The 20942-nt window shown below is 37.8% G+C and overlaps 1 protein-coding gene across 2 annotated transcripts in view; it reads left to right on the forward strand.

Moving 5' to 3' along the window:
- The window catches only part of VEPH1 (ventricular zone expressed PH domain containing 1), a 4140519-nt gene that overhangs the window by 3542160 nt on the left and 577417 nt on the right, over positions 1-20942 (forward strand). For both annotated transcript variants that reach the window (XM_044070483.1, XM_044070484.1), the window contains exon 12: positions 4346-4463. In XM_044070483.1, the coding sequence (XP_043926418.1) occupies positions 4346-4463 (118 nt within the window). The remainder of the gene's footprint in view (positions 1-4345; positions 4464-20942) is intronic.

Raw genomic sequence — 20942 nt, forward strand, 5'->3', positions numbered from 1 at the left:
TGGAATTTTTGTGGTGGGCTCAGGAATGTCACCTAAACAAGGGACTCTCTGTGACCCGGCCAGAGGCGAGTCAGATTCTAACGACAGATGCCTCAGACATTGCTTGGGGAGCTCATCTAAATGGAAAGTGGATACAAGACAAGTGGCCTGCCAGACTACAGCATCTACATATCAACATGAAGGAGATGTTAGCAGTCCAGTTTGCATTAATGGCTTTCAAGGAGTTACTTCTTCCAGGGCAGGTGTTGATTCTAACAGACAACACAACTGTCATGTGGTACATCAACAAACAAGGGGGAACACATTCTTATCCATTGTGCAGGCAAGCAATGATTTTATGGGAGACTGCGCTCAGCTTGCAACTAACTCTTCAGGCAAGGTTTCTGCCGGGAGCACAGAACTCCTTAGCAGATGTGTTAAGCAGACAAATCATGGATCCCCACGAGTGGAAACTGGATCTTCATGTATTTCAAAAGTTGACGGTGTCCTGGGGAACTCCAGACATAGATCTGTTCGCTTCTCCACTAAACCACCAGCTGCCAAAGTTTTGCACAAAGAGGTTTCATCACACAGCTTGGAAAGTGGATGCTCTTTCTTTCAGTTGGAAAAATCTTCATGTGTATGCATTTCCACCTCTGCCTCTTCTTCCAAAGGTGCTTCTAAAGGTCAGACAAGACAAGCCAAGGATGATTTTAATAGCTCCAGATTGGCCTCGGCAGCACTGGTACCCATTACTGAGGAGTCTGGTAAAGAAGCCTCCATGGCCTTTACCCTTGATTCCACACCTGTTGTCTCAGAGAGACGGTCGCCTGCTCAATGTCAAGCTTCACTCTCTTCATCTAACAGCCTGGCATATTCTGTTTTGAAAGACAGCAGGTCTCAACTTCCTCAACAAGTTTTAAATGTGATTATGGAAGCCAGGAGACCTAGTACAAGGAAAGTGTAAAATGGAAGAGATTTTTATTTTGGAGTACAGCAAACAATTTGGAGATTTCTGAGCCAAATTTGAGTGTGGCTCTTCAATATCTTACTGAGTTATTGGACAAAGGTTTGTCTTTCTCTTCCATTAAGATTCATGCTGCAGCAATTTCAGCTCACTATGATTGTGGCCCACTGTTTTCGCATCCTTTGTTCAAGCAATTTCTTAGAGGGCAAAGAATATAAGACCCCGAGCTCCTACTCCTGCTTGGGATCTCAATTTTGTGTTGGAGAAACTTACTCTACAACCTTTTGAGCCTGCTGAATTGAAATACTTGTCATGGAAGACTGCTTTTTTTGTTGGCCATTACTTCTGCAAGAAGGGTTTCTGAGTTGCAGGCCCTTATGGCAGTGGAGCCTTTTTTGATTTTTCATAAGGATAGAGTATCTTTACGTACTAATCCTTCCTTTATGCCTAAGGTGGTTTCTAGTGTGGCTTTAAACCAAACTATTCATTTGCCTACTTTTATGCAGATCCCCAAAGTAAAGGGGAAAAGATTTTGCACACTTTAGATGTACACAGGCAATTGCGTTATTATTTGAGCAGGACTAAGGATTTTAGGCAGTCTCAGCAGTTGTTTGTTTCTTTTGCTTTGAGTTCTCAGGGCAAGCCTGTGTCAAAACAAACTATTTCTAGATGGATTGGGTGTTGCATTACATTTTGTTATTCCCATCATGGCAAGGAGATTCCAGCTGGGATTAGGCCTCATTCCACTAGGGCTACTGCCACTTCAACAGCATTTCTGGGGGGGGTGGCAACTAAGGATATTTTGGAGGCAGCTACTTGGAGTTCAGTGCATACTTTCTCTAAGCATTATCACCTTCCTCTCTACTCTAAGTCTAGGGCTGGTTTTGCCACAGCTATTTTGCAAGGCATGTTGTCAGTTCCTGCTTCCTTATGATTTGCCAGCCTCCCTTACCTCTGCTTTGGGATTCTACCCAATAGTTAGGACTGCAGCAATGTGGAATGAAGAACATAGTACAGTTTTGTACCTACCATAAATGTAGATGTTCGAGGATCCACATTGCTGCAGTCCAATTACCCCACCTTCCCCTCTGTGTTTAGGGGTGGTTGTGTAGGTAAGGTTATATTCTGCTAATTTTGTATATTTTGTATATATATTTTGGTGCAGGTATGTTGGGAGTTTTTGGTTTTTGGCCTTATCTTTTCAGGGTCTTCTGACATCTGGGGCAAGAAAAGACTGAGGATATGACGTCGGTCATGCGCATTAGTACCCTGACGTACTGACGTCAGTCTAATGCGCCCTGACCAACGTCAGCCATATACTTTGGTATTCGGGCCGACTGGACAGCGGACTACCCAATAGTTAGGACTGCAGCAATGTGGATCCTCGAACATCTACATTTATGGTAGGTACAAAACTGTACTTTTCTTTTGGGGGACAAAGTAGTGATAATACAGTATGTGTTATGACTGATTGCTAGGACCTGGCATTCAGAAAGGGAAACCCTTTGTGTAGTACCAAGGTTTTGTTTATTGCCTTAAGACTTTCACTACTATATGAGCCACAGAAAGCTTATATAGCTTATGTATCTTTACTTGTAAGTAATAAATGTCATTAGAAGAAAATGTGCATTAGCTACAGAATGGGACGATAACACACACGCACACACACACACATATATATATATATATATATATATATATATATATATATATATATATATATATTTATATATGAATTTCACTGAATAGGGGTTGATGGAAAGGTGTTCAATGAAAAAACTTTCAGCGAACTAATACAGACCCATATATATATATGTGTGTAGTTCATAGGTAAATAGTAGACTATTAATTTACAGACTACTACAAGCTTAGTGTGAGCATTGTATCTGTGAGGTAAAGACCTTAACAGTTTCTAATCAAAAAGATCAATGACCCAGATACTCGAATAACAAAACATCGAGACCATAACCGCAAAACTCCAGTTCATTGAACCCTCACAATAAAGAAACCCAGGACATCGAATGGTAAACATTACCAGAAGTCCAGTCTGCACTTAAAGGAGCAGTTCTCCCTTTAACTTCAACTGACAGGAAATCTGTATCAGTGGTTTTAAATGGAGATCATGGTACAATGAGGATAGGGAAATGAATCCTTTTCTCACTCAGAGTTGGTATATATAATTTAGAGGGGGTTGTAGGTGGTGCAGCAGGACTTGCCCCCCTGCAAAACCGCTGATTCCGATTTCCTGTCAGTTGTAGCTAAAGGGAGAATTGTTCCTTTAAGTGCAGACTGGACTTCTGGTAATGTTTACCGTTCAATGTTCTGTGTTTCATTATTGTGAGGGACCGATGCAACAGAGTTTCACGTTTATGATCTCACTGTTTTGTTATTCGAGTATATGGATCTTGGACCTTTTGACATATATATATATATATATATATATATATATATATATATATATATATATATATATATATAGACATGCACACATATAAATAACTATCTATATGTATATTATATATATATATATATATATATATATATATATATATATTTAGGGAGAGAGCGAGAGAACAACACCAACACAGCCAAATTGTTCTCTATTTTCATGTAAAAGCAAAATAAAAACAGGGTAAGCGCTTTCAGATTTCACAAATCCTTCTTCATATCCATATAAACATATAAAATATGTTAACAAATATATGAGACAATTGACCAATCATCTTTCAAAAAACAGACCAACACCTTCTTTTTTTATTTTGCTATGAGAAATTGTTTTATTAAAGCAGTTTTCAATTCTGAGACTCTAAGGTCTATTGGAGTTATTCACCAGAGCTGCTTTAGCTTTTATGTGAAAACGGAGAACAATTTGGCTATGTCGGCGGTGTTGGTGTTGTTCACTGTTTATCTTTTCTTACAACACTGCACTTTGGTGGGAGTTTTCCTAGTTTTCATTTTAGTTATATGTATATAGGCAGATATAGTTACACACGTGCACATGTTTGCCCATAAACATATACTCTTAGACTCAAGAAAAGTAGTTTCTTATCAAATTCTGTTTAATTTAACATATCATGGCAACAAAAATCTTTTGAGACAATTAAGTGCATCTGAGCAACAGCCTGGAAAACAGCAGTTTGTCATTACAAAATATATAACAGCAGGTCCTGTTTGTAAAAGAAATACACAAAAAGTTGTTTAACCTCCCATATGGGAGACAAATGAAGGCAGCACCATAACAAAATGCAAATATTCTGTTTTGAAATGGGCCCGCAGAGTTTAAATCTGTGCTGCTTCAAAGCTAAACTCTAGAGACAGGAGTACTAAAAAGTAAACTGTATACAGTGGATGATAGATTGTTGCCAGGATTAATTATTTATATTTCCGCTTCTGGCCTAGGATTTGGAACATGTGCAGATGCAGCTGGAAGAAGTCAGGTTTTTTGACCTTTTTGGCTACAGTGATGAAACAGGAGCTTGGCAGTGTTTCATGTGTAACAACCCTGAAAAAGCAACAGGTAAGAGTCCTGTCCAGTCACTAACATCAGGGTGAAGGGGCAGGCACACATTCATAAGAAAGTAAAAACCTGTATTCTGGAGAACTAACAGTAAAAATCATTTTGTTTATGGGTGCACCTTTAAAGATGGATAGCTGGAAAAGTTAGATTGTCTACAATGTTTGGCAATACATATCAATTGTCCCAACAACTGTTTTATTTATTCTTAACTTCTAGTCTGAGGTCACATAGCTGAAAAACAGATGGTATTTCAACAAGAGTATTTTATTGTCAGATGTGCTATTCTGTGAATTAAAGCAATGCTGTCCTTCATTCCTGTTGTACAACCTCAGTTCTGTCAAATGTTTTTTTTTTTTTTTTTTTTTTTTTTGTATCTGATGCTTTATATTTGTATTCTATGACTGAGTCTGAAGCTCATAAACTTGTATTGAGCTCTAGAAAGGTGTAGTCATGAATATTAACACCAGCACATAAGAGATATGCATTCAGGATTTTTTTCTTTAAATTCTAATGTTATAGACTTGTAAGTCCAACATGGTGATTTTAATGTTTTCAAGTGAATAATATATTTGAGCTGCACAGCATAAAATCATCTGATACAGCTTCCTGAATCCTTAAAATCTTATTAAATGTGAGATTCCATTTTAAGTTTCATAATATGATGCCTTTACTGTTGAAAGGATTTTGCTTATAGTTTACCAGTGGCATAAAATTCCACCTCCATGCTGAATTATTAAATAATTCATCATATTGCACTTGTACCACCAAGAGCCAACCTTTACAGCTGTGTTGACTGTGGTGTAACTCTTGTACTGTGACATTTCTTGAGCATATAAAGCATTCATCAACACTAAGGATGAAAAACATAACACAAGACAATGCAATGTGCTGTATGCAGTACCAGTTTCCTGGTAATTCTCTCATCTGGTCCACAGCTGTTAATAAACAAAAGGCTATTAAATTTTAAAAAACTGAATGCTGTGCCATTAATTATCACTCTGTTTTATTATGCTGCTTTTTGACAGAACTATACAATCAATTATTTGCAAACAAGAACAACCCTGTTCAAAAATCAGTGGAGATGATTACTGAAACAAATGTCAGAATGCAAACTGATTTTTCAGATGCAGTGCACTTGCATTTTTTTCTGAATTGTTTAGTACCATACACACCATACACACAATATACACATATACTTTTAAAGTTAGTAAATGAACAAATATAATGTAGAACATATGAAACAAAAATCATAACAAAGAACATAAGTATTGCAACTTTGGAAAGATTTGTAATGCACTATTCCTGGTGATTGGACTAACTTACCCCCTAATAGTAGATTTCATAAAACAGCCAAACTATTGAAGTACTTAAGAATTTGATTCATCCCAAGCTTTGTCTTTGCTGGCAAAAAAAGAATCCAAAATTAAATGCATTGACTGCCTGGTGCTTGTTTCAGGTATCATATCTATTGACTAAGAAAGAGAGCAATAGCACAAGGTAAGGGCATAGTTCTTCTGTGTCTGCAATACATCATACATGTTATTACTGCAAATAAAGCCACTAACTGACAGAAAGTGTGCACAGGGTTATGGAAAATCTGTAGTTCTGTGGGTAGGTTGGCAAAGAAGAATCAGTACAATCTTAACACCTAAAAAGTTAGGATGGTTTCACATTACCCATATGGCAAAGTTACTGACCTGTGCCTTAATTTATAAAGTGCTGAACTGATGAGAAATGCATTCCTTTAGATAATGGGCAGATCATACATCAATAACCAAATGGAGAATGAATGTTCTCCAACAGAGTATTAAGTCACCAATATCCCTCAGTAAAAATAAGTCCACCACTTCAGGGCAACATATTAAACTGCTGTAAAGCAAAGACAGAAAAAAAATGCCCCACATATTTTTTTTTACTCATTAAATGTTGCTTTTATTTCAGTGGACATAAAACAAGACAAGTAAAGAAAAAGAAAAAAAACAAACAGAAAAAAGAATAGCTACAAAGATTTGCTTTGCTTCCCTTCATTAAGTGCAGCTTAGTGAGAAGAAAAAAGAAAAATACTGAAATCATGTGTGTGTGTGTGTGTGTGTATGTGTGTGTGTGTGTTTGTGTGTGTGTGTGTGTGTGTGTGTGTGTGTGTGTGTGTGTGTGTGTGTGTGTGTGTGTGTGTGTGTGTGTGTGTGTGTGTGTGTGTGTGTGTGTGTGTGTGTGTGTGTGTGTAGGGGGGTGTGTGGCTGGGTGGGTGTGTGATTATGTTTATACAAAAGAGAGAAAGAATGACACAGACAAATAGAAAGCTCATACTTTGCAATTTCTTTGCTAAAGAATTCTGAACAAAACCAACAATAATGGGGCAACAAAGGTCTAGAATCGGGTCAATTTTAAAATATATGTCTAATTCACTTAAAAAAATGCATACAAGTTTTCCATCAGCATACATTTTCTTAACAGTAAAAAGTATTTAACTCTAATCTGGCTTTAGTAACTGCAACATGAGATTTACCAGAAAATCAAATGTTTTGGAGGACATAGCAAAATTATGAGGCAAAATCAGGAACAGTTTAGAGGCATAGGGGGCTGCAGTGCCTTGCAGTGTATGATTTTTTTCATTTATTTGATCACAATAAGACAGCTGAGGTGTAGTCTGACAAAAAAATTGTTGTAATTGTTGGGCACGTGCGAGTGTGTGTGTGTGTGTGTGTGTGTGTGTGTGTGTGTGTGTGTGTGTGTGTGTGTGTGTGTGTGTCTGTGTTTGTGTTTGTGTGTGTGTGTTTGTCTACGTGTGTATGTATGTCTCTGTGTGTGCATGTGTAGACATTAAACACTCACATAACATTTATTTTAGATGCAAAATACTTCCTCCAACAACAATTATATGTTACAAAAACTTTAAAACATTAGGCATAGGAGCCATTTTACAGCAAAAATATAAACTAATGTATATACTTATAAAAAAGCAAATATGAAGCAATTTAATAGCTAGATTATTATCTAAGTGTAGTAACGGGAAATAATGGACCTTCCAGGGTGGGGAAGGCCTCACAACACCATTGGGCTGTCCATTATTTCTTAAATAAAAATAGCTTGTTAGACATTATAATATTCTTAGTCTCTTAGTCAAAACTCTGATATTTAAAACCTACTTTTGGAATTTACATTCCTCGTTTGTGTTTCTCCTCACTTCTGCCATACTCTGTGCCTTGAACATGGGCCTGGCTGCCATCCAATTTTATAGTCCTGCAAAGTTCTGGACAGTTTTCCTGTAGGTTAAAATTATACCTAGCTAATAACGTAAATGCAGCTTTAACATGGGATAACTTAGATTGTATGTCATTTGCTACCGTTATTCTGTCTAAAGCAATGATTACAAAAAATGGTAGAATATGCACTGAACTCTGTTAATACAGCATGTGTGTATGTACCATTCTAGTGTGAGTATATCCTCAACAAACAGTATCTTCAAATTGTATTTTCTATAATACTCTATCTAATGGGGAGTGGTGCCATCCTTTAACCTAGACTAGTTCTTAAGGGGTTAAATGGGGTATTAGTTCTCACCTTACAAACAACATTACAGCAACAAATGCAAAATGTAAATTATGGAAGTAAGAACAAAATGTAAGTTTTCTATAACTTTTTGTGGAATTTTTTTAGATTATTGGCTCAGGAAAATGGGCAGATCTATATTAATCCATGATTTTATACTACCCATTTAAATTAACCTTTGGAAGTACACTAGAGGCAAAAAAAATGTAATGTGATTGGTGCAAAATAAATAATTATAAGTCATTCCCTTCATTCTGCATTTCACTGACAGACCAGTTTGGTAAGGTGCAGTTATGGAGTTCCCATACACTACTTTCCTTCTAAGTGTCAGCACATGTACAGTACTGCATTTTTAATAATCACGCCTAAAACAATCACTACCATTTACTACTTGGAGCATCTGAGTTTCTTCCCTTCTGTGGCAAAAAAAAAAAAAAAAAACACAGTGTATAGAAAACATTGTTATGTTTAAGTTTTATCATTCAGCTTAATCTTATTCCTGTACATTAAACTTCCTTTAGTAATAATCATTCCTGCTTCATCACACCAGTCCCTTCTTTGTACTTCGTATTGCTATAATGACTTATGCCTGATATAAGCCCATGCTCTTAAGCCCTATTATATATGTCCATATCTAAGTAAGTAAGTAAATGCATAACTACAGTGCTGGGTATTATCAGCATACATGACAACCATCTGTCAAATGAAAGCAATTGCTGGTTGCTTGTTACAAACTACCATCTTTCGGATAAGATGTTAAACCAAGGCCCCATCTGTCTGAGTTGATGGTAACTCAGGTAGATGTAGAAGACCCCATGGCAATAATCAAAAAGAGTAGGGGAAGTTTCCTGGTGCTCTGGCTTAATTTCCCCTAGTCAGTAAGAATACCACCTTGAGTTTCCCCCTGAAAAGGGACCATTGGCCTAATGGGACTAATCAGGTAAACAAGGTTAAGGTAGATAAGTAAGTAAGTCAACAAATAAATAAACTTTTAACTGCAAAGCTGCTGTGGCTTGTCTATCACGTGAGCAGACTGACAGAAATGACTTTGAGTTCCAGGCCTACATTACAGGATGTGTCTAATGACTGCAGACCATTCTGTACTTGACAAGACAATGCTCTACACTATCATCGCAAATATTGTACATATGGGATTTGAACCCTAGGTACTGTTGAAGTAACTCAGTACTGAAAAGAAAAGGTAAATATGCGCCCAGTAATCAGAGTGGTTTGCTACATTACACAGCATACTTTAATTAATGTTAGCACTCCTATTTCTATCATTAACGTGAATTTGCTTGACAGCAGAAGAAGAAGAAAATAAGTCTGTCCTAGTCTGGCCTTTTTGAGAGCATTTAACATTCCAGTTCCCATCCATCCATAACCCCTGTTACCCCTTTTTCTACCTCTCACTTGAATTCTTGAATGTCTCTGGATATCTTCCCCCACCCATTACAGTCGTCCATTTTATGGTTCCACACCCATGTCTGTAGAACAGTACTTTCAGAGATCTATGGAGCAGCTAGTCCTTAAAATCTTCTGCCTGTGCCCATTTCATAAAGGTTCATGGGTACTTTCTAGGTTATTTATCTGTGAGGATCTTAAGAAGCCTAGCCTTGCATTCCCATGGTAGTTTTTAGCCCTTATATTTTTGCATATGAATAACCCAGAAGTGGGCAGAACAAAGATGTGTTGGGACATTTACTTGTTAAAGAGGGGATGAATTTGTATTTCACCACCCATTCATCCAACTTACACTTAAACAGAGTAAGAGAAGTACTTTGCTTTATAAGGAGAGGAAGACTGTTACATAGCAGAGATATTCTCTGTAATACATACCTATCCCTCCAACATGTTCCATTTATGTTGCAAAAGAGATTGAGATTGCCTTGGATGGGTGTTCATGCTACCATTGGACTTATGAATGTGTAATAAGCCTGACAGGATAGCTTCTGTTAAGGCTCTATGCATTAGGAAGAGGTCATCTCTTAGTAGCTTGTATAATACTGAAAAGAGATACAAGACTCTGAGATGGACTGCATAGTTTTTGTAATTCAGGTCCTTGATCTTTTTTAGTGAAAAAGAGTTTAATTGCTCAGTTTGTGACAGGCGTTAAGCCAGTTATATACCAGAAGGTATTGTTTTAAATTATTGACCAGGCAAGATTCTAGTACAGTGGAATGACTCCATAGACCTGAATATCATACTTCTAGATATAAGCTGTGCATTGAGAAAGACTTTATTACAGCAGTGGATACACAGTGATTAAAGAACAGTTCATTGTCAACATAGGTTCCCAGATCCACACCTATGGAATCAACTTTCAGGGGCTTGTTTTGTCAATACAATAGTTACAAGGGAATTTATGCTTGCCAGAAGATATGATTATACATTTATTGGCTTTTAGTTTAGTGTATGGTTTTAACACCAGATATTTGATTGTGAAAAGCCATCTTGGATGATTTTGGTGTCCTCTGGGGAGTTTATGATGGCACCAGTTTGTAGTCATATGCAAACTAGGTCTGCCATAATCCCTTATTATTTGCTTTGACCTCTGAGAAGTAAATGCTGAAGACGAGTAGCCTAAGGACTGTACCCCTGGGACACACCAGTAGTGAAAGTTTTGGAGGAGGTAGAGCCATCCATCTTAATATCCAGGGATCTGTTTGTGTGACTGTTTTGTACCCATTGAGTTAAGTAAGGATCTACATTCAGGAGGAGAATTTATCCACAGTATCTGAGTGTGGGATGGTGTTCAATACCTTTTTGAGGTCTGGCTATGAGGTGTGCACTGATTTGCCCTAGTCTACTGCTTCAGTAACTTTTCAAAGAAATCAACTAGGTTTGGTAGGCAGAAGCTGCTCTTGACAAATCTGAACTTGCTTATGTCGAGAGTTTGTAGTTTGTCCTTATTTAATAAATCCATAATAATCCTTTCCATAGCCTTACAGATGAGGGTGTTCATGTTTATGAGGCTGTAATTACCCACGACTGTTGACACCCCACATTTGTGTAATAAAATGATTGTTGCTGTCCTCCATCCTTCTGGCATGAAGCGTATTTCAATGCTGATCTCAAATAACCACTCTAGTTGGTATGATAAGTCATGTTTCAAACTGACAGGAAGGTGGCCTGGTCCATCGTCAGGCTCCACAGAAGTAGTGTTCTTGGCCTTGTATATCACCTTGAGGACTTGTGTTGTGGAGATTTGAGAGGGTATAAGTGCAAGTATGTGACCTGGAAATATTGTGAATCAAAATTCTCTCTTCCTCTCCTTAAGGACTCCCTTGCCAAAACAACAATGTAAATCCAAGAAAACAATCGAGTCCAAACAGGCTGTACAAACTTTTATTCCATAAAAACAGGTAAAATGGTAATAAAACTGTGAGCGCTTTCGGGATAACCCTTCATCAGACAGTGAAACAGCATTCATGAAGTCTATTTAAATGCATTTAAAAACAAAACCACCAATCATCTCACTGCCCTCATTTTCCTAAGGGCTGGTCTTAAAGGTATACATGTATTCAACCCTGGTGGATGATTTGCTGCTAGCTCTATAATCCAGTGTAATTCATTACACTCAGTGACTGTCACTATGCCCCCCCCCTTTACTCGTATGAGTAACCTGTATAACCATAAATTTAAAGGTGTGTGTTGGATTCTTAGAAGTATGAACATACAGAGCATAACCTTCATCTTTCTCTCTAATACTATACAAATGATGTTGTATTCTAATTTTCAGTTTACAGTTTACAAAAGCACTCACAGTTTTATTACCATTTTAACTGTTTTTATGGAATAAAAGTTTGTACAGCCTGACCTGGAACTATAGTAGGGGAAGGGGTGATGTTCGAACTAAATTTATCTTCTAGTGGATTGTCTATGTCCTCTGGGTCTGAGCCTGTGATACCATTTACTATTGACTGTGTGCTGTGCTTCACATTGTTTCTAAGATTTCTAACATAGTTAAAGAAAGCTTTGTGGTTATCATTTTATCTGGCTTTGGTTGATTTGATTGTGGTCCAGAGGTCCTTGTTAAGTTTAGCAAAAGCATTATTAGTATCTTGAGATTTAAATTTACTTTTGCATGCAATGAATTGTATTTTTTTCTTTCTTATATCATAAGACCTGTTTAAACTAGGGTTCCATTTTAAATTTGGTGTTGTGTTTACATCTGAGGGGAATAGATACATCTATGAAGCTATTTACATGTGCACAGAGTTTGGTGGTAAAGGACTCCAAATAGGACTCCAAATAAGCAGTGGGCTCACCATGATGGATGGGGCTTTTGAATTTATCCAGGTCATCATTCACTTTAAGTAGATTAGCCTTGGCATAATCTCTGAATAACAAGGTATTGAAAGATGCTTCTGACTTCAAGTCTTAGGGTGAATAGGTAAAAATGACTGATTTGCATTCAAATTTGACCAGGAAGAAAGTTACAAATGGTGGGGAGGAAAGTTGCTGCATATTGGTAAGGTCCAAGTTCAGGATTTTATCATCCTTATTGGGGTGTAGACCAACTGACCCAGAAACCAGTTAATCTGCAGTTCAAAGGCCCCAGGCTCAGGTCCTTTTCTTGCTTTATTGACATAAGTTCAACTCAGCCAGGTGATAATTCCCACTAGGTTTGTTGTGGGCTAAGTCAATTATTTTGCTTTTTATTTTATTAAACCTCAACTGTCACTTTTCTGCAAACTTTTTCAGCTTATCCATATACTTTGCTGGACTTTCCCTCCTGTTTCCCACTGATGTAAGTATCTTTGTGTCATCAGCAAAGTGGTTGATCCTGTTCTCTGTTCCTTTTGATATGTCTGATACAAGCACACTGAAGAAGCCTGGACAACGTACACACCTTTTAAAGTCCTCCACTAGTCACTTTGCTAAGTTCTGACTTTATCCTGCTCACCACAACACTGGCAATCCTACCATTCAGTCATGCAGCTATCTAGTTTCTCAGTCTTGGTCCTAGCATAGTCCCACCAGTTTTCCTGTCAGCCTCCTGCAAGAGACTGAGACTGGGTCATAGGCTTGCTCAAGTTCAGGTAGAATATGACTCCTGGTAATTTCACTGTCATGTTCACCAATAATCCAGTCATAAAATGGGATCAGGTTTGACTATAAACGTCTTTCTTGTCGTGAAACCATGCTGGTTGCTGTTCTGAGGATTGTTGTCCTGTAGAAAGCTTACCACCCTTCCCTTGGGGATTCTCTTGATGACTTTCTCTATTAGTGTTTTGTTACAGGCCTGTAGTTTCTCCGATTTTATCTGGTGGCCCCAACCCCTTATACAGTGGTACTGCACCTGCTGTCATTAATTTCTCCATTACATCTGCACTAGCCAGTGACTTGCTGAACAACTCTATTAGGGGTCTGCTACCACATGGGCCAGCTTTTATGGGAATGTAGGTGACTATGCATCTGGTCATAGGATTTTATTATCCCTAAGGCAACCAGTTCCCTCTAAAGCATATTCCTCTCTGTCCATACATCTATCTAGTATTTTCCCCATTCCACCCTGCCTGCCCTCCAGCATGACATCCTCATTTTCTTTCCTCTGTGAACATAGAATCAACTTTGATTAGACTGACCATTTGTGCCCTCCTTCCTTCTTTCTACTATGTACCTTAAAAATTACTTACCTCCCTTATTGATCCCTTTTGTTAACATCCTCCCAGCTAGAACATTTGCTGCCCTAACCATCTTTCTTTTCTTTTAAATGCCCTCCTTATACTGTGCATGCCCCATTTCCCCACTGACTTTCTACTTCTTACAGGCCAGGAATCAAACCAAGGCTGTGGCGGTGAGAGTGCCAAATCCTAACCGCTAGACCGCCAAGGATCCCCTGTCAAAATTTGTTGCTATAAAGTAAATATTAAAACTCAGCTAAAATTTAGTAAGCATGATGATCATATTACATTTAGTAGTGTACTAAAGAAGTGATGTTTATAAAATAATCACTTTTCAGTTTTTATTTCATATAGCCACTTATCTTATATTTGTGTTTAAGTGTTGTTTTAGTGAATTCTGAAGATAAGGTTTGGGGATTTTATTAGCTGGACACAGTCATGTGATTTCCTGACATCATAACTGGCATTTGATCATTGTGGTACAGTCTTGTATGTAACTGAGAGACTAAACTGCTTAACTATTTTTATGTCAATAAAAGTTAGTAATCATTTATTTGCATGAAATTCAAGTGGCTTCTATCTTGTTTTAGTGTGCTCAGTTTGTTCAGAAACTTTATACACATCTTTCAGAGATCCCTGGAGTGTTTCTTTAGGTTCTGTCTTTTGCCTGTTTGGCTTTCTGACATTTCTACATAGTCATATTGGTCTTTTTCTTTTTGCCATTTCATCACATTTGTATTCGTAGCCCCAAGTACTCCACCCATAAGTCATTCCTATAACCTACACCCCCTCAATTTGCTCTCATTCTCCAAATTTATCCTTAACAGCCTCTAACAGCACACAGCATAATACACTCTTCTGAAATCCCACATCACCATGTTTGCCCAGTGACATATTGACTTTTGTCTAATGATGCCATAAACTTCTGGATGTCCACGTTTGTACTGCTTTAGACCACCTTAAGAAACATCTCCTTTCTGGTACAGTCATGAATCCTGCTCTAACTGGTTAAACTCATCATGGTCCAACACCTCAGTCAACTCCCACTCCCCCACTGTCCTACACCTCAGAGTCTCACAATCTGCTGCTGACAGATTCAGATGCCCCAGGAGTATTACTTCCTCCTCCCCTCAGTCCTTTACCTTTGGCAGTATTTCATTTAGTTTTTTTTTTTTTTTTTTTGTGTCTGCTGGAAAATACACTGTGTCATTTCTGCAGTTCTTCCCAACTTCCACTGCTTAACTGCCATGACATTAAACTTAGCTTCTATCCCTGACTAACCCTGTTCCTCATTTTTGGCATGGTGCTGCTCATCCCTGTCTTCACACCTGCTGTTCTTCTTTATGCAAATTGATACTCCACCTCCATCTTTCCAATCTCTATCATTCCTGGGCATATCTCTCAATGTCTTAATGCAAGGAATCTGGACAAAACCTAAAATAATGGGGGAGCAAAGGCTCATAACTGGGGACATAGTTTAAATGTCACTCTTATAATCTTAGAAAGTTATTAGAATAACAAGACTTGTGTTTGTATGCATTTTCTGTAGGATATGAAGTCTGAAACTCAAATGTATCTCATTATTTAGTGACTTCAATCATTATTAAGCTATCAACCCCGGAGGTCATGTTAATCCTAGCCATTTCAACCCAATGTAATTCCATAGAGGTACTAGTCAGTACCCAAGATTGCATTAAGTGATGACTGCCCCATATCCAGGGGAGGTTATGCACTATCCGTGTGAAAATTTATGTTGTCCCATCCCCATCCACTCATTTGTTTTTCAGTGTCATATCCAGGTTATGTTTGTTTCACATGTGGCTGAATTTGTTGTCTGTTCCAAAGAAGTGACAGACACTGGGAGACTCCCTCAGTCCCTTGTATTGTCCTATTCAGGCCCAGAGATTGCACCTAGTTTGCAGTTGTCTGCAAACTTGGTCAGACACAGCCCTTTATTTTTTACCTGAATTTCTGAGATGTATATAGCAAACAATCCTCAGTGACTTGCCAAAAAACCACAAATTTAATGAGGAACCCAAAAAAAAAAAAGAAAAAAAAAAAAGACATTTTAAAAAAAAACTGTGGTGGAGTGGTATGTTCCTGAGCCACCATGGTATCTCCATATCTCACCTCCACTTGTCATCAGCCTATGTTTCTGTGATACCAGGCATGTCCTTTCTCCCCTCTTGCATCACTGCTTGCAGCTTCCTAGTTTCCCATCCCAGACTCATTGTATTGCAGCATATGGATGCTCAGCTATGGTCTAAGTCATCCTTGTTTAGTCTTCTTCTCTTCTTCTTTTTCTTATTTTTACTTTGGCTAAACTCACTCCTTTTTTTTTTTTGCCTTCTCTCTCTCCCTTCATTTATCATTAACTGTCGCTGTCCCTTCTGGTCTAGGATGGAGGCTGCCTACTGCATAAAGTGGATCTGTCTAACATGTATCCTCCTATAAGTCCTATGTCTTTCTCCCTTTTCTACTGCCACATCCAGTTATCATATTATGTAATACTTTATTTCCTCTGTGTGCTGATGGTTGGAACAGGTAAAACGTCTGAAAATGCTACCTTCAAACCTGCTTGCCTGACATATCTCTGCTATTTCCATGGCCCTGCTAGCTACCTCCTCAGCTGTCTTCTTAGACAGATCACCAGCATACCTCTCTGCCTCTTAGAGCAAGAAATTGGGACAAAACCATCAATAATGGGGGGACAAAGGCCTCAAAATAAGGACACTTTTTAAATATTGCTCTTACAAACTAAGAAGATTGATAGAATAACAGGTTTTGCATTAGCATGAATTTTCTGAAGGGTATGAAGTCTGAAACTCAGTCTGCCATTATTTTCTGACTTCAACCCTCAATGATTTGCCAGAAAACCACAATTTTATGAGAAGCAGACCAAAAATATGGGGCATAATTTTGGACATTCTGCAAAAATCTGTACAGCTGAGAAGTATGATCAGTGGTGCCTGGATTTGCCAAAACAAGCATTCAGCCCATATCCTTTGTTGTGCACTATGGCCACCTCTGTCCATACTTTACTTAAGTCTCAAAACTCAAAACTAGCTTCACTGATCTGGCTGTGCTCCCCCATCCATCTTGCACACTTTGTAATGTGAATTCTTGATTGCCCCCTCTGACTCACTCTCTTTACAGCTGTCATTCCTACCTGTCTTCCTTCTTCTTGTCCTCCCTTTCATGGCTACATCCCCCTCTTCCCCCTCCACCTCACCTTGTGCCACCACCTTACCTTTACTCCTCTGACAACCTCTGCCCATGATCTGTTTTCCTCTCCCTTTCTCGCTCCTTACTTTTCTAATCCCACCATGTCTGTAGGCTTCCTATTATCTCCTTATTTTCAGTACTCTATCCTTTCATGCCTGGCTCACATCTCTAGCTCCCATATTTTGCTATGTAGCTGCCCCATTCTCCTGCCGACTTCTTATCCCGTCATCCCAAAGTTACCTGAGCCATGCAGTTTCTCCATTTCCTGAGCACCTCATCGATCTTTCCCCAAAACTTCTTGTTGAGCCTGTGCTCTGTAACTTTTTTTTCTTAGACATATTTTTCTGCCTATCTATGTGTTCCTTCTCTTTTTTGTAGTGCCGTACAAGGACTCGTATTCCATTTATCATCTATGACTGTAATCTAATACTTCAACAAAACTGGTCAATTATTTTGATTATCCCACCAAAGGCATACAATTCCAAATGGTCTATCATGACTCCCAGAATCAATTTTGGCAATATGAAACTGATTGATGATCAGCCGGATATTTCATTCCGAAATAAAGAAACAACCACTGGAAACTGCAGCTGCAGCATTTTACTTGTAAACTAAAAATGCAGGATATGTTTTGTAATTCTAGCAACAGTAATTACAGTTTATTTATTTTATTTTGACATTTGTTAACCAGGTATATCTGACTGAGTCTAGGCCCATTTTCAGCTGAGGTCTGAAGAATATAATCAAAACAGAGTTACAGAATAAAATATTAAGCACAAGATAAAATATTTTAACACAGAAAAAATTTAAAATAGGAAAAATAAATAAATAAATATACATGGCAAACTCATTGTAACAAGAGACTTTAAATACATGGTAAATACAGATTGTGTGCTAGGAAAATAGCATGATGTATATGACAAACATTTCAACAATGAGTGAAGAGGAAGGAAGGAAGAGAATATGGAAATAGTCAGAGCTGGTGAAAGAAAGGGAAATAGCTAAAAAGCACAGAGTATAGGGAAGAACAGTTCAGAATACAATAGAATAGAATATAATAATCAGAGTAGGATAAAAGAAAGGTGAAAGTGAAGGTGAAGTCATTAATATGGAGAAATTAGAGTGGAAAGGTAGTAGAGAAAGAGGAGTTAAAGATTTACTTTAGGTTTTGGCATGTGCAAATCCAGGATTTAAAAAGGGTTTCTTTTAAGTTTTTTTTTTTGAAGCTTAAACTGTATGGTAGAGTTCTAATGTTCAGTGGAAGTTTATTCCAGGCTAGGGCAACAGAGTAGCTGTATAAGTGATGGACAATAGTTTTTTTTTTTTTGGTTTCTAGATATCTAGGAGGAGCTGTTCTGAGCTTTGAAGACAATAGTTTGGGGTGTAAAGGGAAATAACAGAAGAGATGGTGGGGCAAAAGGTAGGCTCTTTTAGGACGGTGTGAATACATTGTAGCTGAGGCAGTATGAGTTGATGGGGAAATTCAAGCCAGTTTAGAATTTGTAAAGAAAGGCAGTGGTGAGAGTTATTGGGTTGATTAGCAGCAAGCCTAGCAATTTTATTGTAAGTGAGTTCAAGCTTGGTCTTAAGCAAAGAATGTAAGTTAGTAAAGATAGCAGAGGCATAGACAAGAGAGCGAAGAATATAGGCATGGTCAAGAGTAACTCTAGAGTCATCTGTTAGGTATTTTTTATTTCTACATAGCAGTCCAAGTTTTTGATGTGTCCTTTTTATGCAGTTTAAGATGTGCAGATCAAACTTAAGATGATCATCAATAATTCCTCCCAGCAGCTTTGTGTGTGTTTCAACATTAATGGCTGTGTTATTAAGTGGTGAGATGGTAAATGATTTAAGATGTGTAAGACGTTTGGGGTGAAATTGGAGGAATTTAGTTTTTTTAGGGTTAAGTATGTGTTGATTGTTAGTTAACCAGTTTTCAAAAGAATGAAAGGAATTTGGGGTAAGTGAGTGAGGGTCAGAGAGGTTATCATCAGTGGAGGTGTCAGTAGAATTAACAGCCTGCTGTATGAGACAAGATTGAGGACAGGAAGTGAAAAGGCTATAATGAATATGTTAAAAAGTAGTGGCCCAAGAATGGAGCCTTGAGGTACACCTGTAACAACAGGTAGAAAGGTGAGCAGGTGGAGAGCCATTTGAGAGACTGTCTGTGAGAGAGAGAATTAGAAAACCCATTCAGGGTCAGGTTAGAGATATTAAGCTCAGACAAGTTGCAAAGCAGTTTGGAGCGAAAGGCAGTATCAAACGCTTTGGGGAGATCAGGAACCAGACAGAAGACTCATTTGTTATTATCTCTAGCTTGTGATACAAATTATGTAAAGGAAATAAGAGCAGTGGCTGTACTGTGGGTTGGACGGAAACCATGTTGAGAGGGAAAGGGCAGATTTTCCTGAAGGAAGTAGGCTAGAAGTTCATTATGAATACATTTTCGAGTATTTTTGAGAGTGGGGATAGAATTGCTATAGGCTGGAAATTATAGAAGTCAGTAGATTGTCCTCCTTTATGTATTGGGATAGTGTAGAAGTGTTTCCAGATTGAAGGGACCTTAGATTCTTGGCTAGAACAATTTATAAGTATGGAAACAGGCAAAGTTATAGAGTTTGAGGCAATTTTTAAAAAGTAAGGTGTATGGTTATCACTCGAGGGAAAACAAGGCTTTAGTTTCATGAGAAGAGATTTTATGTAAGACGTGGGGACAGAATTAAGTGAGAAGGTATTAGAAAGATTTGAAGGCGGGGTGGAACAGGAGTTTATAGAGCTGTTACTGTGGACTAAGTTACTGAAGGAAACAATAAAATAAGAATTAAAAGAAGTAGCACTTTCCAGAGCACAGTTCTTAGGACAAGGCTAAGGAGAACTTGGGCAGCCTGGATACAGAATCTCATGTATCTCCAAAATTGTGGGTGGCTAGATTGAGGTTTAAGAAAGATTTTTTTTTTATCATAGGTGACTTGTTTTTAATTAGGTTTCTAAGTTCTTTAAATATTTGTAGGTGAGACTGAGATTTTGTTTTTGCCAGAGTTTCCATGCGTTATCTCTTTTTTTGCATAAGGAAACAGGAGGACTTTGTTAACTAAGGAGCAGATTGAAATTTTATTCTGAGTTTCCTAAGTGGAGCCTGAGAGTTAAGTATGTCCAGGAAAATACTGTTGGATTTGTCAACAGCTATGTCAAGAGGTAAGTACTAGAGGAAAGACCAGTTAATGGCTGAAAGTGTATCAATGGACACAACAGGGTCAAAGTTGGAAAGTATACAACAATTTTTATATTTGTGAGGTTTACGTTGCTGATAGGAATATCTTTCACATATTTCACATATTGTTGATGGGAATATCATTTCACAGATTGTTGCTTGATGTGAATTTAATATCAATCTTTGGGAACAGATATTAAGTCTGAAGTTGAAATACCTCAATACCATAGCTTCATATAAAGAAATAAACTTTGTCCAATATGTGCATTACAGTGCAGTGACAACAATGGGGTCCAATTCTAGTGTAATTAGTCTGTTCATAATGTGTTTTATTAATATTGAAGGGATAGCTGGACAAGGCTTCTCTCCAGTGAAATTCTGGCAAAAAAAGTTCCAAACTAAGCATGTTTTATTTGAAACACAGTTTAAGGTAATGCAGTAGTTTCTTTGCATGTATTATATTAGAAAAGTAGGGACATGGCAGCAAAAAATATATACATGATAGCAAATACTTTTATACTATTCACTCTGTATGAAAAAGCAGCAATTTTTACATGATGACAATTTTCTAATAGTACATTTCATAGGTTTCATTTATTACAAAGGATTGTAATTGCTGCTAAGCAGTTCTTATAAATGGTATATAACAAATGGTGTGGTGTATATAGTGACACATATAATACTAGTAAAGCAAACTGTAGAGTAATAAGCAATGAAGAGTACAGAGAGAAGAAAAGGATCTGAGGAAGACGTGGAAGTATTATAAGACATTAAGGTGTCACAAGGTCAGAAAGGAGTGACAAACTCCCAGGATGTAAAATAAAGTGACAGCTGCAGCCCCTTCTCTTTCTGGATCTATTGTTA

The sequence above is a fragment of the Protopterus annectens genome, chromosome 4.part1, assembly GCF_019279795.1.
Source record: "Protopterus annectens isolate FY-2018-M chromosome 4.part1, PAN1.0, whole genome shotgun sequence".
In the NCBI taxonomy this organism is placed as follows: domain Eukaryota; kingdom Metazoa; phylum Chordata; order Ceratodontiformes; family Protopteridae; genus Protopterus; species Protopterus annectens.